The following is a 27,594-nucleotide window of genomic DNA, read 5'->3' as shown; positions in this document are numbered from 1 at the left end:
TACTTGTAGAATCAACTGTAGGAGAGAACAGAACAAGGATAATAGATTTATATTGTCCTTTCCCCCAAAATAAGGTTAATTAAGAGTACGTCCCACACAGATAACACAGCACTGAGTAAGGTTGTCTGAAGGACATGATTGTCCAAATTACTTGTTTGCCATTGCATGCACTGAGACCTTCATGAAAACCAACCTGCAAAAGGAAACTATCCATAAAGCATTTGTGTGTTCCAAAACAGCACCAGGTAAAAAGAAGAATTGTAGAAAAATTCAGCCTTCCCTTTAATATCTCCTTTCCCTGCACTGATATCCCTCAATAACAAGGCAAGTAAGAAAATCAGTTCCCCCCTTCCTCTGTGAATTTACAAGGGACCAGGCACTTCACTGAACAGAATGAAAAGAAAATAGGAGGGGAAAATTTAGCTGTCAAATGTCAACAAATAAACTCAGGTATATAATAAAAAAATACAGAAGAAAACCAAGAAATAACTACAAAGGACTTTTTTATAAACCAGGATTTAAGCACTCTCTCACTTAACAATTCCATTTTAAAGCTATCGAAGTATGTCAAACCTTGCTCTCTTTGTTGACAGCAAATAGTTATCTGATGAAAGTAGTGCAACGAGACTAAAAAAGATTTCTTATATCAATGCAGTAACTGCTTAACATCATAAAACCAGACTTTCTCAAAACTCTCTTCCCTTCTTAATTACTTTTTTACTGTTGACTTGACCATTTATAATAGATTTCCAAATTCTGCTTAGACAGTTCTTACATTTCTAGTACGAAAACCACCATAATGACTCTGAAAAATGGCTCATACCTTCTTCACACATAGTCATGGAAACCGAAGAAAAATGGTGATTTTGCTCCCTCAGGCAGTCCACATGCAGGTACTAATTACGGAAATGTGAGCTCTGCTGGGGTCCTCGCCTGACACCCCACCTCAAGCTTTGCATAGTGTTCAGGACTTCAAACAAACTTCTACTTCAAATGATGTTGAAAGTAGTTCTTCCATTGACTTTAGCTGGGAACAAATTGGTTTTTTACTGAGCAGGCTAATTGTGGAGTATCTTCACCCTCTACAATTTCTCAATTTTATCAACTACTACAGGAGTTAGAAACTAATTGAAATAAAACACTTTCCTTAAAGAAAAAAAAGAAAAACAAGAAGAAAGCCTTGTTGACCTCCATATGTTTATTTTTTAAACAATTTACAAATAAAAATGTTGTATATATCCAAGCAAACACATTTAATACTTTAGTCTTTAACAAGCTATACAAATGAGAACCATCACACTAGAGCTTTTGAGAGCTCAAGGACCATTCAGGGTAGGCATGCATGTGTCTGTATCACATGAAGCGAGTCCAATTCCTGATACCAGGGTTCTGATCTTCTACTTCTTCAGAGCTGGTCAGCTGCTAAATGATTTAACACAAATAGTTACTGGATCACAATAGAACAAAAGCAAGCCCATTTCAAATCATGTAAGTGACCTCAATTTGTCTGGTCCAGGTGTCAGGCCACAGAGCCTTACCGATTAGTCTTCTTCTCCAAAAGCCAGTCGAACAGATTTTCTCCCCTTGCTTAGTGAAGTGGCATCCACACATGTGCTTATACAATACAGTGAAACAGCTTAAGTACAGATGTAATACAACAGTAATTACAATTCACAGAGACAGATAAACAAACAACAAAATCAACTCTAATCACATTCTTGCATTTTAAAAAACAAAGTAAACAAACCCAGACACTGCAGTTCAAAGAAATTTTCAGTTTTAGCTCTTCTGCAAGTCTCCATTTCCTCAAGTTCTAAATTGCTGTTCTTGAGCTTGTCCCAGCAGCTGGGCTACTCATGATGCTACTGACACAAACAGGGTGAGCTGGAAATCATCCAGGAACGGTCAAAGAATAAAAGCCCCCAAAATAAAGAACAAAGACGCACGCATTATAAACGAGATTCCATTTTAATAGCAGAGTGTAGAAAAGAAACTGGCAAAAAAATTCACATGAAAAAACATTTTACATAATTAGTTATGTACAGAATAAAGTATGTTCTGCCCTCTGATGATCTAAATTTCACTTTAGCCAAGTCCTACCACAGAATGCAAAATACACCCAAAACTCTCAACTGGAACAAAAAAAAAACAAACAAAAAACATATACATAATCCCAGCTCTGGCTCCTCAAATATTGGGACTGACTGGGTTTACTTCAACCCACTGGGCTTTCTGCTACACTTTCAGAAATTCCTGAATGTGTTGTAGCTTCCAAACTACAGTCAGCAGCTTCTGATTGCTCAGTCTTCTTGCTCTGGATAGTGCATCCTCCCTTGTCTCCTGAGCCACCAACCTTTCCATGTGTTTCTTTGAGCCCAGGAATGAAAGTTTCCATGCACCCAGAAGACTGACTTTCTGTGCTGCCTCCATCACAACTCCGTGACAGCATTTCAACAGTGCCAGTTTTGCTCTCCTCCACTTGCAGAGGTATCTCAGATGTGGGAGAAATGCCCTGCATTTCTAGAACTGGCATGACCACCTCTGTAGTGTCACTATTTGAGGTCTGTGATCCAGGCTGCAGTAGAGCTTTTTGAGAAATCTGTGTGCAAAATTTATCTTCCCGACTGTCAGAAGTCAATGTAACAAAATCAGTAATCTCTGTTTCATTCACTGTTTTTTCAATGCCCAGCTTTTTATGTCTACTGCACTCCAGCCTAACAGATGCAACAGTTTCTAGTTCTGTGACTTCCTCTGTATTCTCATTTAAAAGTCCTGCTGTATGGATGCTGAAGCATTCCTGTTTTACCTTACTGTCTCCCAAACTGAAATCAGTGCTTTTGAACTCAAGTTCTGCTTTCTGTGAGGGAGTTTTAATGTGTTTCACATCTCCTAATGATCTCTTGATAAAAAAATTATCTGATCTTGCATCAGATCCAGTGTGTTCTGATGATTTTTTTTCATTTTCAGCTACTAATTCTAGATTGGATCTGAGGTGAACAATATTTGAGCAGGTATTGACTAAGCATTCAACTTCCTGCCTCCGGTTTTGAAATTCTGAAGCACTAACTTCATTAAAACCAGATTTTATCTCTGCATTTGGAGTATCTGATAGATCCCCACCACTTTTAGAACAAGATTGGGTTGTGATGGCCTGTTCTTTTCCATTACTAGTTCTGGAAGCGACCCAGAGCAAGTTTGGACTATCAGATTCTGAGCAAGTTCTACAGTTATCATTTAACTTTTCCTCTACCAAATGAGAATTCCCCAAATTTTGAATTTCATTCTGTATTTCAGGCAAAAAAGTCTTTGGCTGTAAGCTATGCTTAGGCTTTACTGCTTTTACCTCCCAGTCCTTCATCTTTGCATCTTTCTCCAAGGTACTAGGAACATTTATGTTTGTAACTGCAGTTTTATTTCCATCCTCCTGTCCAACTTTCTCTTGGACCTCAGTTTTCTGTACATCACAAAATTCCTGACTGCCTGCCTGCTCTCCACCTCCTGCATCAACAAGTCCAATTTCTACAGGCATCTGGATACCAGAAAGTGTTTTTATTTCTGGCAATTCTGTGACAGATATTTCTGAGAGGTGAGGCTGAAGTGGTTTCTTGTTCATTTCAGCCTGATTCTCACCAGGAACCAAACTCCCTGTTACTTGATTACTACACTGTGAGAAATCCACATTCTGAGAATCCTCTTTCAAGGAGGATGAGCTACTGTTTGTTCTAGGGTTTGCAGATAAGTCTGCAGGTTTTGTTAGGTTAGGGTTTTCTCCATTTGGAAGTGCAGAACTTGCAAGCTTATTGTCAGCTGAACCCTTTCCACCACTACTGTAGAAAATATCATAGAGATCTTTAGCATTGGCTGTGGCCAAGCAAGAATTTCGTTTTTCTATCTTTTTTGCCTGCTCACTGAAAGCAGTTGAAGGTGGTGGTGGTCTCACAGGCATTGCCAGCATTGTCTGTTCACTTTCAGACACACCTGGAGCTACTTCATCTGCAGGGATGAGAGCTGCCTGCTGGACTGCTGGTGGAGGAGGTTGTGGAGGTAGTCTATCTGAAGTCTGAGAAGATTCAGTTTTTTCTGCTGCTTTCAAATCCTCCTCTGTCCCTTTTAAAATTACTTCTTCTCCTCCAAAAGCTTTTGAGATGATATCCGGAGGCAATAGAAGATCTGCATTCGTTTCTTTTACCACTGGCAGTGGTTTGGTGGTAGCTCCAGAGGATTTTATGGATAAAAAGGTGTTCAGAGGTGCTGGTTTACTAACTGTTGCAGTATTAGACTTCCTGAAAATCATGGTGGGGACTGGTAGATTGGGTAAAACTTTTGCTGATGTTGGTGTGGAAACAACTGGTATCCATGGGCTAGTGTGTGGAATAACGGTTTTCCCAGACAGCTTGATTTCAATGGGCTTGATATGGGATTTCACAGACTGACACTTGTTCTCCTCTTTGTTTCCTTCTGTATTCTCCTCCTTTGGAATAGCTGCTCCTGGGGTTTTATCCTCTCTCTCAGTCTTTTTCCAGCTGAATTTCCCAAATGAAGTCTGGCTTGGTGATTCCTTTCTATATTCCTCTTTCTTTTCTTCTTTTTTCTCCTCTGTCTTCTCTTCCTTCTTTAGCTTAACCATGATACCCATTTTGCGCCCAGAAGAATCTGTTTTGCCTTGAGTTTCATTACTCCCTTCTCCAAACTCTGGGTTGCTCTTTACTTCCTCTTTCTTTACTATTTTTGGGTTTTTCTCATCCTTCTCTTCTTTCTGTTTCTCAACTAGTTTCCTCTTCAGCTCATTTTGCCGTCTGCGCTCTGTTTCCAGAACTACAGCCAATCCAGCTTGACGGTCTAGATTTCTCCTCTCTTCATAGAGTGGGTTTTCATCTATGTATTTCTGTGGGAATAAACAGCACAATTTTAGCCACTGTTTCCATGAAAAATAAATAAATAAATTCAGCTCTGACAGTTTTGACTTGTTCAGTGAGTGCTAAGAGACAAGAGACTTCTTCCTATCAAGAAACTGAGGTGCTACAAACTCCACATTCTGTGCTTGCAGCAGAGCTGTCACTCTACAGAAGACACCGTTTCAGCCTCAGGCAGATAAAAGATTAGCCTCTATGTAGTGATGTAGTGAGAAGCTCTGTTTATTTAGTTTAGTAGAATGTAGTGAAGATAACCAAATACATATACTCCAAGGAGTTAAATGTCATTCTTCAGGAAAGGAAGATGGAACAAGTAGAAGCTACCATAGGGAATGTCTTGCTCCTGGTACACCAGTTACCAACCTTATATTTCTCATTGTGGGGATGACTTTTCACGTGCTGCTCTGCTGAGATTTGATCTCCAAAAAATTCATGACAGAGCTGGCAATAATATCCAGTGATGGGAATCAGAAACTCAGAGCCTGAAAAGGCCAAAGAAAATTATCAGAGAAACAAAACTTAATAAATGCCAAGCTCTTAACAAAGTCAGATAAATATATCAAAGAACAACAGCAAAATCTCCAGCAATGTTCTTTTTGGAACAGTTAATGTTGCTCTCCTGGATAGTTACAGTATAGGAACCATCACTACCAGGAACAAACATCTGAAGAAGTTGCGTTACTATGGTTCAAGAAATTATTTAGGTGCTCTCTATCCATATTAAGGCAATCCACTGTTCAAGCAGGTCAAGATTTCCTACAGTCTTGATCTATTTTCCATCTTTGTGGTATAGTCTGCTCAAATACTAAACACCTGGTTTATAAAAAGAATATGAGTATTTTCTTTGAAGTGCAGCAAGACTTATGCCTACAGAAGCAGCTACAGTTATCTAACACGCTGCACATTCTTCTTTAGTAGGCACTACTACAAGTACCCAACAGATAATTAAAATGAGATTGATCACTGGCAGGCCTATTTAGACATTCAGATTTTAAATCTTGCATTAATTTTCAAACCCCTTACAGCTCCTCCCATATGACTTTCTCAGATTTTCTGTACCCACACTACACCAAGTACTCATTAGTCCTTTTTCAGGGCAAGCTCTGCTAAAAATGCACTGAACAGAAGAGTCTATTTGCAAGACTGTGTGGAGTACTGCACGAGATCTGCCCAAACATGGCAAACTCTTGTGGTCATGCTCTGAATTCTAACATGTTAGCAAAAATCACTTCAGAACTACAGTGGAGACTGAAAAAGTCACGTGGTATTCAAAATATAAAACTAAACTTTAAAGAGAAAAGAAGGCACCACACTATATTTTCCTATACTCCTTCTTCATGACCTTTTCCACAAGAAAAACCAGGAAATTAATTAATTTGCCTTTTATCTAATAATACAGTATCTATATGTGCTCCTATGCCAAGGTAAAGGTTTGAAATGCCTTTCTCAGAGCAACTGGAACCTGCTGGAGGTCAAAGAGGGATGATACCCAAGTTAATAAAAACTAACATACCTTTGGCAGGAACCGTTATCTTATCGATGCGTTTTATGGAGTCTTGTTTGGTCTCACTCTGGGTCTTCGAAGCCCAAGGTCTGTTGTAAGGATCCAGGGTCTATTTGCACAGTGACAGAGGTATATAGGCTCATGTATTACATTAGCAAGGCAAGTACACTTGTCTTTTTCCTTTTTAACATCCTTTTAGAACACTGAACATTAAAATCAATGTGCAAATATTTACAGGAATTAGTTTTCCTCTCCTTCCCCTCCCATTTTGCAAGTTACAATGACAAAATAACCTGTGAAAAGCATACAATGTAAATGATCGCAAAGAACAGGTAAACATATGAAACACAAGTGGCAAATCTGGGAAAACTGAACACAGGCCCCATTTACACTAGTTGGAACACACTGGTAGCTGTACAACTGCTCAAGTCCAATATTAGGGGAAAAGAATTTGATAAGCAACTTCTTGGGTTCTTTATAACTACTTCAGGTTCTCTTGTAAAATGTAGTTCTGTGATGTATGTTTTAGTGTTAATATTTACAGCAACATGAAATGCACTTAGTGAAGGAAGCCTGCAACATACCTGTCTGTGTTTCTTATTATGCATGTGTGTGAAAAAGTCAAACATGGTCCCGCAGATGGTATTGCAGTCTTTGCACCAGTGGTTCCCTGCATCATAATATTCATAAATATTGGCCAACTGGAAAGGATGTTTGGAGGACTGTGAAGAGGATTCTGCTGGCTTCGGGCTTCTACCTCTGGATTTTTCATTAGTAGTTTTTGATTCCTAAATTGAACAAAAGGAAACTTCTCTAAGACAAGGCAGGACAGACATAATGCTCTAGAACTCAGAACCTGCCTCCAGCAGAAGCCAAACACACACACAAAAAAAAAATATATCACCTTTTCAGCGCCCAGGCTAATTCCACTGTTTCAGAGAGCTGGTATTGCCGATTAAGATGCTGCGTGGCTGCAGTGAAGAGTTTCCAATAAGACTCCCAGATGTAATGCTGGACGGTTGTAGGTAATCAAGGAACCAAAATGAACAAATTCCCTATGGCATGCACCCTTCCCATTTTATTGGTTTCACATAACGATCTGAATAGTTCCAATTTACTGTACTAGCCAAACAGTGCCCAGAAGATCTAAAATGGTTCCCTTAAAAGCATTCAGAAGTTACTGTAACAGTAGCTTGGATGAAAGCAGAATGGAAAACGAAGTAAAAATTAGTTGACTGAAAGCATTTAACTCAATCAGCTTTATTGGATTATTTGAGTGTTCCTGAATTCTCCAGAAGACTCGTTGTTTAGTAATAATAGAAAGATGGTATTTTGTTAATTACCTAAGCATAATAAGGTGAAGGATCTCGTGATTTAAACATGTGATGTTTGCACTTACATCTGTACAGAAAGACACCATACAGTGATATACAGACATTTCAGGACTCTAGCCAAAATTAATACTAAACTAACACTTGCAGAAAAACCGACGTTCCCTGAAACAGATCACAAATAAGCCCTGCTAATTTAGATTATGTTAGTACTAGATGTATTTTGAGTTTTGAGTTATATTTTCAATGGCTGAAAGCCCATCATGTTATCATTTTAACCTGCATGGCAGTCTGGAAAGAACAGCATGTTAACTTAGCAGACTTGAGTTGGTTGCATGATTTCCAAGTTATTCACTATCAGTGTTGAACAAATTTACCTAAGTGGATTCAAAATTGTTAAATAACATCTGCCTTACTTGAAATTCCTTACCACCACCCCACACAATATACATTGTAAATCAAGAAATGAAGAGACACCTAGGCCACTATGCACTCCACAGATATCCCAATACAATCTAATTCTTAGTAGCAGTGACCCAGTGAATATCTGCACGTATTCTGTCTGCCAGAACACAGAAAAGCTGACATTCTCTAAAACAATGAGACCAACTTATGATCTGCAGGAAGTGCATAGAAGGCTGTTCATGATGTCTGAGAAGCATCAATGTTAATGTTATTTACAGACATACACCCACCCAATATATCGTATAAAAATATTATCTCAATCAGAACTTTAAAAAGACAGTGCTTCTCCCACAGATAGGTGACAGCCAACTCTTAACTCCAGTTTGTGCTTTACCCGAGCTCAAAGATGCTTTTATAATTTGCTGCTATCTAGAGCCCAGACAGGGTGATCTGTCTGTTTAGCACTTCTGCACCGACTATGGAACTACAACACACAGACACAAGTTCAACAGCAAGGGACCAAAAGGTACCTTGCAAATAAGCAGAAAGGCAGATGCTTTTGCCCTTAGGTTGGCAGAGTCAACTGATCTCAGTGCCAACAGGCCTGAACCACCTTTCTTTTCATGAAAAAAAAGTTAACAATCAGAATTACAAGGTGAATCTTAGAGATTAAAGGCAGAACCCTATGTGCCTACATATGTCTGAAAATATTAAATATTCCTGTCCAGAACTCAGAATTTTCTACATTAAAATAAGGAACTATGAAAAGGAGATCAAGTCATTATGGCGTTTGGACAATACAAACAATGCAAGTGAAAATAATAAAAAGTATATTCACACATGCCATATCCCAAGAAAAGAAAGCAATATAACTTGATGCAATGTCGGACTTAACAGACGTTGCCTACTTTAGTTTCACAAAGTGGTGACTGAAGCAAATGATTTGCAAAAGTAAGGGGACAGTAAACTTCAGTGATATTTCAAGAAACAACAAAATCAAAAACAAAAGCAAGCCTTTAAATGGAAGATATCTAGTTAGAGTTCTCTAAACCAGACCATCATAAATCATAAGTTTACAGGATACATAGATTTGAGTGACCTTGCAGGAAATACAGAATCACAAAATGGGTCAGGTTGGAAAGGAACACAGTGGGTCACCTGGTCCAACCTCCCTACTCCAGCAGGGTCATCCTAGAGCACATGGCACAGGATTGCATACAGACAGTTCTTAAATATCTCCAGTGAGGGAGACTCCACAACCTCTCTGGGCAATCTGTTTCAGTGCTCAGTCACCTGCACAGTAAAGAATTTCCTCTTCATGTTCAGGTGGAACTTCCTGGGCATTAATTTCAAGCATGTTGCTTTTTATCCTATTACTTGGCACCACAGAACATATCCTGGCTCCAGCCTCTTGGCACCCTCCCTTTGGATACTTATAGACATTGATGAGGTGCCCTCTCAGTCGTTTTTATAAGTCTTACCCTACTAACATTTTCCTCTCTGCAAAAAATATATAAAGTCTACAAAAAATGCATCTACAATCTCCCATCAGTTATTTCTGTTATGCATTTGAATAAACATCTGAAAAGCGGGATAATTAATTTTCTGAATATGTGCATAACCTTTCAGATGCTGGAATCATACACTACTTCCAAAGTAAAAACTATCTTCTGATATGCAGTATGCCGTTTTGGTACATCCAGCCCTTAGCAGTACAGACTGTGTAAGAGAGATCATATCATGCATACTGACATTTCTTAAGAGAGAATACGTAGCATGTACAAAATGATCATGTTCAGCTGATAATCATATGTAAGTCTTGAGATTTGTTACTATCATTACCCAGTGAGAAGACCAACATGTTCCAAACTTGCAGAGAGCTTTGCTGCTACAAGCACTCCTCCTTGAAAGGCCATGCCAGAAATGTTGTACAGAAAGAAAAGTCTGTCCTCCTGGTATGGCATTGAAACCAAACAGCTACAAACACTCATGATACTGTTCAATCCAACCAATGCTTCAGCAAAACCAAGATCAAAACCAGTAAGTGATATTAAACTGCACAAACCTCCAAGGGAAATTATAAACACTGATACACTGACTCTCATCTGCATCACCATCAAAGCCAGTGTATGAGATGTGGTAACAAATGACATCAAATGACCCTCCAGTAAATGTTTGGGACCAGGTGTCTCCCCAGTTCCCTCTTCTCTTAGTGAGAAAATCATTAGGACACAAGCCATAAGACTTTACCTTGTTGGAGGAAGATGTTTTCTCCACACCTTTTGCATTTTCTGACTTGCTGTTCTTTTCTGAGGAATCTTTAGTTTCCACAGATGGTTTCCGGGGTTTTTCAAATATGTTAATCCCCAAGATTTGTGCTACTTTGTCAAGCTCAGACTGCTTCTTGTCAGCTGCATCAGATTCTTTATGCAGCTCTGCAATCTCCTTCATAATATTCTCTTGTAGTCTGTTCACCTCAATCAACAAGGGGTCTTTGTGTCCATCCTTCTCACGACGTTTTTTCCTCAACATCTCTCCTGAGCCAGTCAAGGAAGTTGAAGAGTCAGAAATGCAACAGAAAAATTGACTTAAGATCTGTACAATTCCAGCAATAAGTAAAATACTAATATAAAATATTGCAGCTAAATCTTGACTGTGAAGTTGTAAAGATGGAAGTGACTCTCAGGTACAGCACCACTAAACCTGCAAGATCTGCCTCTAAAAGGACTCCTTTAATATACACCCTAAGAGAGGCACCATAATCCTCAAGAGTATCTATTTAACAATCACTATTTCCCTGGGTGACAAAACAAGCAGAAGTTAAATTGTATATTCTAACCTGAAAGTATCACTTTCCAAAGGTGAGGCAAATTAGTGTTTACTAGAACCAAATAAGTTTTAAAGACAAAAATTTAGTTCTGCCTAGAGAGGACTTTTCCATCTCCAGGTAAGATTCATGAGAAATTGAAAAGGCATGATGACATCTTCAGTAACTATTTCTCATTTCTTATATAAAAGCACTAAAGTGCACACAGTGCAATTCAACTTAACAAGCCGCCAAAGAAGATGCAAGAGCAACTGTTTGCTTCAGTTCACAGCCAAATTTTGACACAATTAATTTTAATATAGTAATTAGGTCACTGCTTTCTCAAGAGTTTTGCATTGCCAGGAGTATGAAAATACTGTTACAGACTATTATTATTTTGGTCTTCACTTCTCCTGGAAGGCACCAGGATTTGTGACACATGCCAATCAGGAAAAAAGATACATGGGCTGCAGGGCGGTTATGCACTTTACCTTGCTGTTTACGAAGCCTGTCCAGTTCAGTCTTGAGATAGTAAAGCTTCTTCTGCCGTGCTTCTCGATCATTCTTCAGTTTTTCTCTCTCTTCTATCACCTAAAAAATTGGAAGGGATGTTCTTCTCTTCCCAACACAAGTTAATCAGTCTTGCAAGAATGGCAGCAAGACCTCAGTTTGCCAGACACAGAACACTGCTCACTATTCTCAAAACATTCTTGAGTATTTTAACACAATGAATTCACCTCTTCATATGTATCTGAAGGTAACAATATAGTGTGGTCATGCTTCAGCCCTTTATGTAGGTAGTTTTTTATCTTTTGGGCAGTGTATTTCCCAAAACTGGTCTGTTTGTTGCACCACTTCCCAAGGCAGAGGCTCAGCTGACTATCTTCTAGAGAGCAAAGCAAGATCAATGCTAGATGGCTCTTCAAAACTCATGTAGGATCTCTACAGCTAGCATGCTCCATCAGCTTTCACAGCCCTTCACCTTGCCTCCTGCTTTGACTCTGGACAATTTTAGCTATTGTTTAGGTTTCTGCTTCAATCTGATCATAACTGTCTGAAATGAAACACTAGGATGAACTTTGTTTCTTGCTCAATAAGGTAAACTGTGGCATGAGGAGCTCACAAATCCATGTTTCACTGATTTTCAATGATTCTCACAGAAGGAAACAAAGTAATATGGTAAAATGAAACCTGAAAAGCTCTTTCAATTCCTTTTCCAGCTTCATTTTTCAAGAGACAAATCCCAATTTTTACCTTCACAGTGCTCTTAAAATTTACTACTTATTCCTCCCTTGAACAAACAACAAGTGGCTCAAGGCTTTGACTTTACTAGACAACCACTACTACTATGGCAATGTAAATGTTGGCAGGATCCTTCCTGGAGTAAGCCCTGGAAGTAGTTCTACCAACACAGCTAGGCCACATCTTAAACACAGTAAGCTTTTGTGTGCTATTCTTTTTTATCCCCAAAACACCATTCTCTCATTATGGGTTTTCTGCAGCATGGGGGCATCAACTGGAGCATGCAAGTTTTTACACTGCAAGCCACCCCAGCAAAAAAACCAGTGCACTAAGCCCAAGTCAAAGATGTCTGTAGTGCAGACAAAGTCCTAGAAGTTCTACCAAGATGCACAGATGAGCTACTAGGGTGTATCAGAGCAGGAGAAAACCACACATCTTTAGCCAACAGAGCTCTTCCAAAAGTACCAAGTTTCATTAAGTACAAAATTTCAGCTGAAGAAATTATTCCTGCAAGCAGTAAAAGCTCACTTATTTGCTGATGTAGCACTTTGTTTAAGTGAAGAGAAGGCTCTGGGAAGACCTTACCGCAGCCTTTCAATACTAAAAGAGGGCTTGGGAAAAAGATGAGGACAGCTATTTTACCAAGGCCTGTAGTGACAGGACAAGTGGCAACAGTTTTAAACTAAAGGAGGGTAGATTAAAACTAGATATAAGGAAGATTTTTTTTTTAGAATGAGGGTGGTGAGGCACCAGAACACAATGCCCAGAGAGGCTGTGGACTCTCCATCCCTGTGTTCAAAGTCAGACTGGATGGGGCTTTGAGCGACCTGGTCTACTGGAAGGTGTCCCTGCCCATGGTAGGGGGTTGGAACTCAGTGATCTTTAAAGGTACTCTCCAACCCAAATCATTCTATGCTCTTATTTTAACCACAAAGACTGAGTGGACATCAGTTTGAAAACACAAACAACTTCTGGGAATCTTGCAGTTCTTTTACAGTTATGTAACTACAGTTTCCTATTTTAAAATACGTTCTGTCCCACTACTCTCTAATTGTTGTACAAACCAAGGTAATAAGAACATAAAAACATTAATACCCATAAGCTGAACTGGTGTCAGATGCTCCAAATAAGGAACAGTTTCCCTTAAGTTCTTCTCATTTTGTGATTTTTGTAAGAATTAATATAAATGTTGAGTGAAAACTGTATGTCATGGTGAATTATGATATCTTTTAGTATGTATTTAAAAATGTCTAATATAGGTATAACCATGGTATGATGTACCATGTTCAGATGAAGCCTCCTATGTTTCAGTTTGTGCCTATTGCCTCTTGTCTTGACACTGGACACAAGTGAAAAAAGCCCAGTTTCATTTTCTTTTCACCGTCTCTTCAGGTATTTATATATCTCTAGATATCTTCAGGTATTTCAATATCTAAAGCTCAGTGGAATAAAGCCAAGCTGTAGCCACCATGTAATTTCTCTGCAGGATTTTGGCTGGTTTAAGAAACTTCAACTTCATGTTTGATTTCATCTGTTCTGCCATAGCCCACGGCATACAACTTCGAGGGATTTAAAATACGTTTTTTAAATTGTCACAGATTAATACAGACAAATGCTTAGAAATCTTTAACAAAAGTAAATTTAGTCAAACTGTTTTTAAACTGGAGCCACTCACGAAAAAAAGAAAAGGTGCACCTGAAGAGGAAAAGCTTCCACCCCACCCATCATGCAATGCAACACATTTTGATGTGTCAGAATATGTAGCATACCTTCTGCTTTTGAGCCGCCCGATTTTTTTCATCCGACATCCTTTCTGTGGTATTTTTGAGAGGGTGTGAAGACAGACGAAGGGGCGCTTTGGAATGAGAAGGAGTAGTAGGGACTTGAACGAGCACAGAACCATCTCTTTTTACATCAGGGACATCCTTTCCCAAGGAGACTGTCTCAATCACCCGGAGATTGGGACGCGTGGGGTTCGCTGACATGGCCATCGTAAGAAGACCATGAGCTTCTGGCAGCGTAGGATTAGGCTGCTGGGCAGGGGGGTACATGGGCCAGCCAGGAGCTGCATACGCCATATAATGCCCATATGCATCGTATCCTGGAGGAGCCATTGTGGGAGGTGGATAGTTTTGGGGCATTTGAGTGGGAGTGTAGTGGGAATAGGTGGGAATTTGGTATTGGGAAACAGAAGTAGGTGTAGGTGGCAAACTAGGAGGAGTTGGTGGAACTGAGGGAATGAGAGAGACAGAAGGAAGAGGCTGTTCAGGAGCACATGGAGGTATATCCTGTCCCACTGGCTTGTTCTTAGTATATTCTGATTTCTGAAGAGAGGACACATCTTTGGACTGCTGAAAAGAGACAGGAGGTGATGCTGAACGCTGCTGGCCTGACTCAGGAGAACGAGTGTCACTCCGGCTACGCCGCAAGTCCCAAGGGTCCAGTCTGCGACTGTCTGAAGAGCGACGATCTGGAGAACGAGATGCCAATTTTTTGCCATGAAGGCGTTCCTGGGTACGGACAGCCAGTTTTCCAATTTCAGCAACACCAATGTCAAGCCCAATGGTTTTGAGTAAGTCATGGATCTTTGCATACTCTGCATTTGGCTCTTCTAAAGCATCCAGTTTGACAGCTGGAGCAGGAGAAGGAGGTGGGCTCATTTTCTGGACTATAATCTCATTGCCACAACTCACTGGGGGCTTCTGAACAGGGAGAGGTTCAACTTTGGTCTCCTCATCTTCATCACCATAAAGAAATTTCTCTTCATCCTCAATGTCAGGAAAGCTACGCCTCCTCTTCTCCTGAGCACTGACAGAATCAGCCATCATGCCCAGAATTCGGGAGAAACCACTGCCATCCTGACTGGCCCTCTCGTGAGGTAGCAGGAAGTCAGTATGGCGATCAGTGGGCTCTGATCTGGCTTCTACCTTCTCTTTGTGACTTAAGAAGCTTCCAAACTTCTCTTCAAACGTGAAAGTGTCTTTGGGAGGCCCAGAAAGTGGGCTCCACTCATATAAACCTTCACACAATTCCTTGTTTGCAGACTCCACAAGAGAGTCTTTGTTAAACCGTTTGAGAAAGTTCTCCACTTCTGAGGCAAAAGGAGCCACGTTGTTGCTCTGGGGCAAAGGTGACTGACTAGAAAGAAGAGGAAGATCCTTGCTGGGAGCTGGACTGCTTGAAAAGCTCTCAGGCTGAAAGAGAGAGAAGGTACTAATTACCTCAAGGCCTTCTAAGGTGATTACGCACCTCACAGAACAAACAAAGGAACATGTTAATTTCTCCTTGAGTTCAAGCTGAATAAAAGAGTTAGAAAAGACAATATACGGTTCAAAGAGAACACAAACAGAAGATTGCTAAACAAGTTGCCTGATGATGTCCAATGCTTATCTCAGAGAATACACAAAATCACAATTTAATTTCAGAAAATTTTTGCAATCAAAAAACTTTTAACTTTTAAATTGAAACCCTGTAACATAATTTTGGATACGCTTTGAGTTTAGTCACAGTGGAACAGGCTTTCAACACCTTAATACCGTTAAAAACAACTGCACTGAGGTTATTCCCAGTCTTCTTCAAATATTCACAATCAATGGCATGTAAATAGTGTTTCCAATCATAGGCATGGAATGGGATCCTCAGGATTGGAACACTCCTGAGATAAACATGTCACTGTCAAACCAACACTGATCAGTACAACGGGCAAATCAAAATGATGCGTTAAGACACTAGAAAAGGCAATTTATCACAGTGGTCACAGCCACTTATCTTTCCATTGTTCTAATTTTGAGACTCAATTGGTATTGGTTGGGTATAAATTAAGTAGGATTGACCCCAGCCGTACAGTTCAAAGGGGAAAAAAAAAGGAAACTCCAAAGATGTTCTCAGACAGAGGTACTGGGGATGCATTAGGCATTCTCTAAGTCTATAACGAAACAAGAAAGAGACACTGTGACAGACAAAGAGCTCCGATCTATGTCCTGACTGCCTGTGGTACTAGGAGTGTCAGCTTTTCTATAAAAGCTAACCCAGATCTCAGCATCCTGGGTTGAATTTCCACAAAGACATTTTATTCTGCCTCAGATTATATATATATGATTCTTGATTAAATGCTTTCACCATTAAAGTTTCTAATGCAATTCTAACTTGTATAGGTCTGCAAAAAGACAACTGTCCTCTTAAAGACAAGAAGATGTAAAGATTTCTGTTTTGGAAATCAAACTAACATTCTGCATCATAAAGTAACTGTTTTGGAAAGTAGAAACATATAGACAGACAGACAGAGACCAAACCTGAATAGAAGACTCTACTTCCATCTCCACTCGTTTCTTCAAAATGGATTTTTTGGGCATGGGTGGGATTTCTTCAGGCCTGTATGTATACCGAGGCTCAGAAGTCTGTAGTGTGTTAGTCAAGCCAGGGATCACATAGCCACTGCCTGAAACATCATGATTCACGTTTCTGCTACGCTCTTCTTCTTCTCTTTTCCTCCTCGCCCGGTCAAGCTCTCGGAATTCTTCATTCAGGTATGATGGGCTCAGGCTTCTACTATGGCTGCGGCTTCGTCTGCGATAGTTCCGTGTTCCTGATGAGAAACCCTGATGCTCTCCACTCACACCATGCATCTTCTCATCCTTTTCGTACCGTGGACGCTTTATTTCTCGTCCCCTGTCTTCTGGCCTCAGTGGGTAGGGAGATCTCCTCAGTTTGTCACCATCTCTGTCGGATCCACGAGGCAGCTCTTCTCGACGGCCATAATGTGGACTGTAATCTGAACGGTGGAGGAAAACATCTCGGCTGCGATAGTCTTCATCATGCCTCACAACGAAGGGACTTGAGGGTTGATCTTCATGCGATGGGTATCTCTCAAGGCCTCGAGGGCATGTGAGGCCTCTAGTGAATATTGGACCATCAGCCATATCATCCCTGTGGAAGATAAGCACAGAATAAACGTAAGGACTTGAACCAAGAGTCAATTAAGCCTTACTCCTACTCAAGGATAAGAAATTTCCAAATTGGTTTCAGAATAACATCTCCATCACTAAACAGAACCAACACTGCATGTATGTAAAAGGCAAGGTAGAGAGGGAGACTTATTTTTAACGGTACTGTTCACCTGCAAACACAGTGGCATGAACAATTCAACTCATACTGCAGAATAAGAGCCTTGAAAAATTGATAGGATGGATTTATTTCTGTGAATGTGAAAGACTACACATTTTTTTAAAAAAACTTACTATCATATTTCAGACCATAATCCCTTTTCTCACTTTTCCCAGCAGGATGCCAAGGTCAGATTTCATATGAATTATTCAAGATATAATTCAGTTTCACATTGGCAAGTGCAGCCAGATCCTCCTTTTATCTTCAGCTGTGGACAAGGACCACAAATTCTAGCTACATTTTCTCTTACAACAGATCTGTAGACAGGACTGTCACTAATCACATTAATGGCTATACCCAAAAAGCAGCACAGTTTCTGATATTTATGAACAAGGGAGAATAAGCGTTACAGTATCATTCCTTTGTGCCAGGCCCTGCATTATTACACACAGTGGACATGCAACTGGCACAACACTAGAGTAAGCAGCTTCTTCTCTGGGAGTATTTTCTTTTGGACCAATTCCTACACACACCTCCAATTAGGGGTACTGTTTTAACTAAGGCCTTTTTCTCCACCCCTAAAAACTTCTCTGGGACTTCTTTAGAGCAGGCAGAAACAAACCAAACCACTTTAAATTTACCAGCTGCTGGCTAATTTTACTCATTCATATTTCAAAATCCAGTAAGATCCTCCAAGAATGGGAAGAAAATGTGCTCCTGAAGTGAAAACAATGGGACAGAAAATGCTTCTCTGAGTGATCAAGATATCCACTTGAGACAAACTATGTATGATGGCCTGAATCCTCAAAAATCACCTCCTCCGACTCAGAAAGGTCCTCCCATAGATCTGAGAGAGACAAATCAAGTCATGCCAGAAGACACCTTCAAAAAAATCTGCAGACAAATTACGGCCCCAGTTTTTAAATCAGACTATGGAGTAACAGATATGCACAGACAAGCTTTTTTTCTTCAGTATTTTTATAGTTTATACATGCATATTTAAGAACAAAATCAACACAAAATTTCACTTCATCTCTAACCTGCATCACTGCAAAGCATTTATTAGATACTTTTTGAGTCCAACACATCTTATAAAGCAAAATTGGCATACACCTCTACCCACCATATTAGATATCTTTCCAGTTTCCAGCCAACTACCCATATTCACCTCCTTCAAAAGCACAAAAAATATCTAAAAAGTAGCTAAAATTAAATTTCATACTTAAATGTTGTTCACAACCTACATAAAGGTATGTCTATTTCCACTGTCACCTTTTCTGAGAGTCTGCTAAACCTATACAAGCCGCATGAACAAACCTGGTGGAGTAGCAGATGTATTTCACCATACACCTCTAGCTAATTTTTGTGCCAACAAAATTACTTAAATGCGTGCCTGGCAACTGTCACCTACAATTCAAATACTCTGACTGCAGTGACAAAGCAGAAGGAGTATTTAATCATACTTTGGAAAGAAAGGAACAGCAAACCTACTATATTTACAACTAGAAAGATGTTCCAAATATGCTCTGAACAGCTAAGATGCAAGTTTAAACCCCAAATATTAAATACAGGTATGAGAAAAAGGATTACTTGTCCTACAGGAACTATGGTATGTCACTTAATTGGTTTGGATACTTTCAGCCAGTAATGTCCACTCTTGGCTATTGCAGACAGGATACAAAGTGGTACCACTGTGACCATCCCAATTCTTTCACCAAAATCCATGAATTACTGGAATTACAGTTTCAGAGAAAGAAAACAGACTACAGGCTACACGGACATGATGCCTCAGAGAACTACAACTAGTGTAAGGTAATTGATTTTTTGGCATATTTATTCACATGCACAAACCCAGAAATAAATAATGGTATTTTGCTGTCAGCAACCAACAGGACTCCATTTTAACATAGTCTTTAAAAAGGAAATCAGATGAGCTGTTCACACTCAAGCCAACTGCTACTTTTGACATTATGCTCAAAAAACGCTATTTTAGAACACAGCTTAATGCAGACCAAGTGTCTGCAGGCATATAGTCTATCTTTTGTATTAACCTCAGGTGAAAGAATTAGTGGGATGCTCTGTGTAGCTTATGCCAGCTCAGACAGTAGTAGAATGTCTTAAAAATACTGAGAGTGGGAGAAGTGGAAGACAGGGAGAGGGATAAGATTTATTCTTCACTTTGATAAACTGAGATTCTGGAAGACAAAAAAATACTAATCTGTTGAAGTAGAAGACTGAAGCTGCTCAGACGACCTTGAAGACACAGGCCAGCAGCATTCAGGATGCCTACACAGACATGTGCAGGAGGCCAGCTGCCCTAGAAACTTGGTACAAGTCCTTACAGATATTCTAGAATGGACCTGTATGTGAACACACACTCTAAGAAACTCACCTCAGGCATCCTGAAAATCCACTGCTGCAGGAGACTCTAAAAGCATCCCTGATTTCCATTCTTTGGTATTTTATTTCCTTTATAGCCTAATGAACCTCTCTACCATCCCAAGGCCCTATAACTTATGGAGAATAATTTGTCAAAGTGATTGCTTAAAATCTCTGAGTAGCTAGCAAAAATAGCTGACAATAACTAAATTCAGAATTATTTTTTATTAGAATGAGAATGTACCACATGCCAAGTAGGAATGTGATATGACCAGTATTAAATCCAATGATGATTCACAATAAGGACCACTTTAAAACCAGTGACAGATATAAAGTCAGTGTCCCGGTACCAGGGCAGCCTCTCAGAGGGGGAAAAAATACATGATGAAAAATACTTGATAAGCAGTGTATTTAACCCAATACCAAGTGTCTTTTGAAAACAACCAAAATGGTTAGCAGTGAGGAAATTTGAAATTCAGAAGCAGTACCTATATGATTTAGGAAAAGCTAACAGATGACTAGATTGTCACACGCTTTAAGCTGCTGGACAATGGGCATCACTCAGACAAGTGCAGGCAGCACAGACAGATTAGACAGAAAAGAAAGGAAATGTAACAACATGAAGTTCTTGTATACTTACACTACAAATACATAGGAAGTCACTTAAAAATTAAACTCTATATGATCTCACTTTCTCTTATTCTCATTCTGATTCATCTGTCACTTTTGTACCTTCTCTGGAGTTTATTCTGACCATTTTTTTTATATCTATAGGCTCTGTAACACAGATAAAGTCAAAGTTCTTTGTGACTTTTACTCTTACATTAAAATAAACTCCACTATATCTGATGTTACTTCTAACTATGCACCACAAAACAGGTTAAATATAAAACCTCACCTGAGAAAAGGAAGCAATGGGACAAACACCATCACCCCTCACCCCCAAACGTTCTTAATTTGTCACAGAAGTGTCAGTTCTCCTACACTATATACCAGTTCCTTCTCCTTCCAATCACAGTATTCTCCCTGGGCATACACACTCATTTCATTCAGAAGATTCCAGACTGCACAGGGGATTTACAAATTGAAAACCGATCCCAGGAGAACTGAGGTAAAGGCTTAAAAGTGCAGTACTGAAAACTAAGCTCTCATTTGGTTTTCTACACCTGCCGAAACTTAACTTTACACCTGAGAAAGACATGAAATTCACTTATCCTGGTCACTTCCCTCTCTCTTTGTTTCGGTTTTTGTTTTTTTTTAACAGTTGGTGATATTTGCATCAGAAATGAAAGCGATAGTTGTTTTTTTTGCGCTGGGATGCTTATCCCTGACCTGAAACTGCAAATGTGCTCTGGGGCACAAACCATGCCATCTGTAGCTTCACAACTCAAGACGAACAGAACTATTTTATTTGCACAAAGTTTTCTGATTTTATTTCTTTTGCCAGATTATACCCCTTCTCCTATTGGAGGCAAAAATTTCCAAACAATATCTACTAATATTTATACTTCACTGTTCACAGCAGTATTTTTAACACAAAAAAAGTCTCTTCATTAATTGTTTCTCTCCAATTTCAATCAAGGGACCCTAAGAATTCTAACACTTATTTTATTATGTATGAGACTGTCTGACTACATTCACTTCTCTTCTGCAGGGTTTTTAAAATTAAAATAACAATCTTCTTCAAGCTGCTCTACAGCTTTTTTATAGACTAGTCTCGAAAATTAGGTAAGCAGATGATTCCTCCCAATAAATGAGCAAGTTGAAGCTTTACACTATCCTTATATTAAACAACTTTCCTTTCAGTAAGGACTAGGTAGTTTTGTAAGAAACAGAAGAAGGTGGCTGAAGCAGTGAAATATCAAACGTAGTGTCTCCCTGTGACATCCAACCTCTTAAGGGGAAGGAAGCACCTAAGGGTGGAATGTCACCTTCCCTCCTGCAATACACACTGTGCATGTCTAGTTTATATGGGGTTTAGATGCAGCTGACAAAAATTAGAGAAGAAATATCTGTTTAGTTACTATGAACACAGGCAGAGATTTTTGTTCAGGAAATTCCCTGCACCACAACTTGCCAGAGGCTGCGGGAGTACCCCCAGGAAGCATCACTACATGCTTACCGTCATTCCCTAGGCATTCCCTGGGCTAATTAGATGTTTGGGCCAGTAGAGCCACTCCCCTGCTGTTTCACCCACTCAAATGAATGCCCATCTGCAGAGGACCATACCTGTCACTCAGGTTATCAATTGGTGAGCCCAGTCTATCAGGCAGCCTCCTCCGCTCCGGTGTGCCAATGCAATACCGGTCATTACCAACAGTAATCCACAAACTGTGTTCCAGTGAAGACTCAGAGCGGAGACTCGGTGAACGTCTCTGTAAATTGAAGAAAGAGTGCAAGCCCATCAATCAGGGAATTTTAATCTCAGCTACAGAAAGGCAAGTGACTCTGCTCTGCTTAATAAATGAGACCTGGGGTGGATGGATCAATTAAAAAAATCAAACTAGAAAAACAACTGTCCCAAATATTTCCATTGTCTTTAGTTACTAAAGAAATGGAGGGCATTGACTGTGTTTAATTTCTCATCCCAGCTGCTTGTAACATGCTCCATATTTAAAGTATCTAGAAGAGAAATTTTCAACTAAAAATACATTTCATAAAGCACCATTTCAGAAGGCATAAAAACAGAGAGAAGTCCACAAAGTCCCAGATTTGCTGTTGTCCTCCTTTCTTTGTAGAGAAGCAGCAGCTAAATAAACATGGAATAAAAAACATTGTCAGGAATTTCTTAATAAAAGTATCTGTATTTCTGGACCTTTCCAACTTTAGTAACGACATGAACCAAAGTATAAACCAGTGTAAACAAAGATTTTCCTAGCAGTGATGGTTTCAACAGTTTTTCTCACCTCATGCTCCTTTCGACAGATAAGCCCAACATAATACTAAAACACCAGTGACACTAGAAACACCTTCTATACCAGAATTTTCATTACCATTATTTATTATTGGTAGAGATAAACCAGCGCTAAGTAAAGATGCCTTTGAAAAATCTAAGGCAGAGAAGGCCTGAGCTAATTGCCTCTGCACCAACCTTCCATTGGACGCATTCGCAGTATGCAAAATGTCATTACTGGTAAGTTTTGCTTAAATAGTTACACCTCACATTATTCCACAATATGGCACTAGAATATAGGAATGATCAAAGTAATGAGAGTTTCATAAGAAACGGATGACACTGCCTGAAGACAGAGATACATGATTTGCTTTTTTAAACCAACATGATTTAGATTCTGCTTAACATGAAGCAATGCACCAGCTTCAGTTCTGCTAAACCAGTCATGCACTGCATATTGCTTTCATGCAGAAAACTGCAGTAGCAAGCAGCAGGTGCACTATACTGTGTGCATCCGTCCCGAGGACATGCAGCAGATTCAGCTGAATCCTCCAAGAGAGTAAAAGAACAGGACGTAATCTCCAACAAGAAAGTAAAGGAATTCCCTCACACATTTGCCTGAACAAAATTCACTCGCAGTACAAATCTGCACTAGAATCCATTGTGCACATAATGTTATTCAAAGATAACATATTAGTGATTATTGTTTTGTTCTATTAATCTGAATCCCAGCACTTATCAGAATACATTTTAATTACTTTTTAAGATAACTGTATTGGACAGCACAGCCTGATCCTGCAACTGCCTGGCTGAGATACAACATATACAAGGTGCATGTGTCTCACACAAACACACTCTGAAGGTTCACTTGTGCCCGTTATAACACCAAATTTTGAGGGCTGCCTCAAGAAGCGACTATCTTTGAGAGCATCTTCTTGTCATCAAGACTTTTAGTAAGTTGAGCACATAGATGACAACCATCTCCACTGAAGAGAGAGAAGTGATGATTACATCTCAGAACAAACTCTGGGTAAAAGAAAGAAATAGTTTACATTGAGAAAGTTACGGATATTAGGATTGCCTAAGACTGCCGTACAGGTTGCCCAGAGAGAGCAGTTACAGCAGTATATATTTGAACGTCATGATTTCTTTTTTCCCCAGTTTGAGAAATTCCAGTTTTAAAAGGTTTTTGCATTTGGAGCTTTGGACACCACCACTAGTCATTCCTACCTATGCACTGCACTGCATTTTTTTCCCTTCCTATTCTGTCACCTAAATCACAGTTACTACTACCATATTATTGAACAAGTTGCATACCTGCTCATCATTTCTCCATTCTCTGTTGACCCAACATGCTCCTATCCTCTAATCTTAGCCAATTTTCTTATAAGAAAGCAAAGAAGCTTAGAGAAACTATAAAAACAACAAGCACACAGATCAGCCAGGATAAATAAAAGCAGCATGTGTCAGCCTTGCAAAAACAAATAAAAGTCCACCAAAATCTCTCACTGTAAAGCCCTGACCTTCCTCTTCTCCATAACATTTTTCAATACTCACCCCAAACCTTCGCTGTCACTCCATGTTCTTCCAGTCAAGACAAGGTTTTCCCCAGCTACTAAGAAACTAACACCATCCATACTTACAATGTCCAATATGTGCAGTACACAGCTCCACTGGCAGTCAGCATCCCAGTTATGCATGAGAAAATATGCAACAATGCTGACAGCCTGGGAACGCATGCAAGCTATCTCACAAGCAAACAAACAAACAATCCCCCAAAACAGAAGCAAGAAAATGGAGCAAGAAATCTCTAAGGCTGCTCCTTTCATACTCTAATTCATGTGAAGGATAGGGACATTAACACAGAGCTTGTACTCAAATCTCCTGCATTTCAACCCTATGCCCTTACCCCATCAGTGTCTTCATTCCATACATTGTATCTTCCACCATTACGCATATATTCCCCTCTTGCAAGTCCTCTTTCCTTCTTGCCGCTTAAATTCCTCTTCCTCAGGCTTGTCTGAATTCATCTCCTTTCAGTGACAGCTCCAAAATCTCACTAACACATTTGTGTAACTTTCCACATTTGAACACTTTGCATCCTCAAACTTCTGAGGAGAGAAGGTCTTAAGTAATAAAAACCTAAAGATTTTATTAAAACTTTAACCAGTCATGATGACCCAACCTATCTGCTGTCTGTTTTGTTTCCATCACACTTAGTCCCACCCTCTGGAAAACATCAACATAATCCTAGCTTTTATCTCTCTCTAATTAATGCTACTTTTGTAAACAGTACTTTTAAAAAGTAAAACAAACCTGTATGTGTATTTTATGCTTTATATCACCATTTTGAAAGAAGAAGTGTTGGTCAAACACCTGCTGGGGGACAAAAGCTTCCACAGAAAAAGCATGCACAATACACACTCTAAGAATTACTTACACTGGGCTTTAGCAAACACAAGAGTTGGCACAACATAGGTTAAAGAGTTCTATTTAATTGTCTCAAAATCCCTCTCTTTGTGAGAGTTGCTTTCTAGAGAAAGGTTTTCCTTAAATGCATGACATTCTTGTAAATCAATAAAAAATCCATTTGGATCAGCAGTTCAGCATTAGCTAGCCTGCTGAAGTCTACTTTCTAGGGTTAATAATTTTTCGATCCTTCTCTGAAGTTAGAATAGGCAAGGAAAATATCATTAATCTGCAACAATTTCCTGAGATTACTGCTTTAACTTGAGCCAGGAGGGTGTAAAATAACACTAGAAGAATAATGTTTGTCAAGAATAATGTTTGTGTAAAGTGGATGTTTTTCGTGGCTTTTTTCCCCCACTAAAGGGGGAGTGGGAGCCTTCTAGCCTAAAACCCTAGATCAAATCTCTCCCAGTCTGAATCACCAACACATTCAGCACTGGAAATTTTGTTACAGCCAGCACAGGTTCACAGTCTATCATGGATACAGTGAAATGGGAGACTGAGTGATGGTGAAGTCAGTTTAAGAAAATTCTGTCCCGCGTCCCAGTTTGTCACCCTGTCAATTGTGACCACGCAACTGTCCATCAAGCCACAACCCCAAATGATATGAATTGCATAGAAAAGTATTTCCTTTTAAAAAATTACTTTTTCCATCCTGGATCTTACTAGCAATGCCATTTGCAGGGCTACCCCACAGGAAACTTAGAGGACTGAGATAAGGGTGAAATACCACATAAAACCAAACCGCCAGAAGCAACTTTTTTAGCCTGGCTTGGCTTAACTGCTGTCAAACACGCTATCTTCCCATATCTTCAGGGCAGCTGACCTTTCAATAAGAAATAACACCAACACCTAAATTTTAACTCCACTACAATCACTTCTAACCTCTTCTATGGCCGCGACCTCTTCTATGGCTGCAACTCCAAAGAAATCCAGTAAGAACACGTACCAACATCAGAAAGGGTCATTCTCTCTTGGGGTCCCATCGGCACACAATATACTTTTGTTGGAGTGACTTTCAGCAAGCTCGTTTCCTCAAATCAGTTCACTCTGCAACTTCACAAATCCAAGTGTGAGCACAAGGGAACAATACACTGCAAAGTAAGAGGAAAAAGCAAGTAGATCGCTCTTTCCAACTGTGCATGTGCTGGACTGAGTAACCACAGAATCACTGCCTAAAATACCCCACTATGAAAATCTCTTCTTTCAGCACAGTACAAAAGCATAATTAACCTATTACACACCACAGCTCACAGTTTTCAGACAAAACAATCATTGAACCAAGGAGCAACAAGAGAAAAGCTAAGTGAGTGAATGTCACTCAAAAGTAAAATCTGGCTTGACACTTTGGTTTAGTACGAAAGTGTCTGCATCCAAGATGGCATCACTTCAGATGCCAAAACAGTTTCACATGCCCAAATCAGACTTTGCCAAGAATGAGGGAGAAAACTGAAACACCCTGTGCACAGCCCCAACTACAAAGCAGTGCCTATCAAAGAATACCTCTCAAAGATATAAATCAGGAACGGTTCCCTTTGTACATTCGTGACAGCAGGAAGAATTCACACAAAGTACTCATTCAACATCCTATTAGAAAAGTTATATTCCCATCACTTAAAGGATATTTATGCACTAACACAAACCAAAGTGTTAAATGGAGGTAAGTAACTAGTTACAATCTCTGCCTTAGCAAAAGACAGCATCATCTCTGAGCTTTATCTAAAACGGCTCTAGCCGATAAGACAGAAATAAAAATGCAATGGAAATCAGAGCATAAACACTGCTTAAAATGGAAAGAAATTTTTTTATCTTTTTAATTTTCCATTTGGCTCTCTAAGGAACAGGGATGAAATCGCCCTTCTCCCTCGACACGGGGAGAGCCCGGGGCCGGTTCAGTTTTGCAAGGATCACGCCGGGCTAAGTCTGGGGCTCTGACAGCCCCCTGGGAGAGGGGGCAGGACCCGCACCGCGACCCCCCAGCACTATTTACCCGGCTGCTGCCGCTGTCTCCGTGTTCGCTGCCCCGGCGGCCGGGGTCCCGCCAAGCCCCGCTCTCCGGCGGCGATGGCAACCTCCTGCTGCGGTGCGGCGACGGGGACCGGCGGCCAGCCGCGTGTCCGGAGGGGTAGCGGTAGGCGAAGCGCGCGGGGAACGGGGCGAAGCGAGCGCGGCGCGAGGCGGCGCGCGGCGGGCAGGGGGAGGCCGCCCGTGGCCGGCCCCGGCCCGATGTGCTGAAGCGGAGACGCGGATGCCGACGAGCCGCCTCCTTCAACCGGTGGAGAGGACGGGGACGGAGGGCCAGAGCGGCGCTGCCGGACGGACATGATGGCGCCGGCGGCCGGGGTCCCGAAGCCAAACCCCCCCCCGCCGGGGTGCGCGCCGCCCGGCGGCCGCCGCGCGCGCTTCCGAGCCGGCGGGGGGGGGAGCCCGGCCGGCGGGGCGTACCTGGGACCCCGCACAAATGGCGGCCGCCGGGCCCCGTCACGTGTTGCGTGGGCGGGAGGCGGGAGTTGCTGCCACCGCGCTCGGCCATCCCTTCTTCTATCCAT

At 40.5% G+C, this 27,594-nt stretch overlaps 1 protein-coding gene across 1 annotated transcript; it reads right to left on the bottom strand.

Annotated features, from left to right (window-relative positions):
- Positions 1 to 503: 503 nt before the first annotated feature.
- ZNF318 (zinc finger protein 318) lies at positions 504 to 27,594 on the bottom strand. The gene is given in 11 exon segments (XM_029965112.1): positions 504 to 4,885; positions 5,277 to 5,395; positions 6,427 to 6,526; positions 7,002 to 7,205; positions 10,404 to 10,690; positions 11,451 to 11,550; positions 13,971 to 15,395; positions 16,494 to 17,127; positions 21,913 to 22,058; positions 27,036 to 27,180; positions 27,182 to 27,594. Coding segments are annotated over 11 exon segments (6,243 nt in total). The 3' UTR covers positions 504 to 2,215.

This window comes from Manacus vitellinus, unplaced genomic scaffold (genome assembly GCF_001715985.3).
Source record: "Manacus vitellinus isolate BGI_N305 unplaced genomic scaffold, ASM171598v3 scaffold_8_pilon, whole genome shotgun sequence".
NCBI classification, from domain to species: domain Eukaryota; kingdom Metazoa; phylum Chordata; class Aves; order Passeriformes; family Pipridae; genus Manacus; species Manacus vitellinus.
Note: the sequence above shows the minus strand (reverse complement) of the source record. Positions and strands in the feature narration are given on the sequence as shown.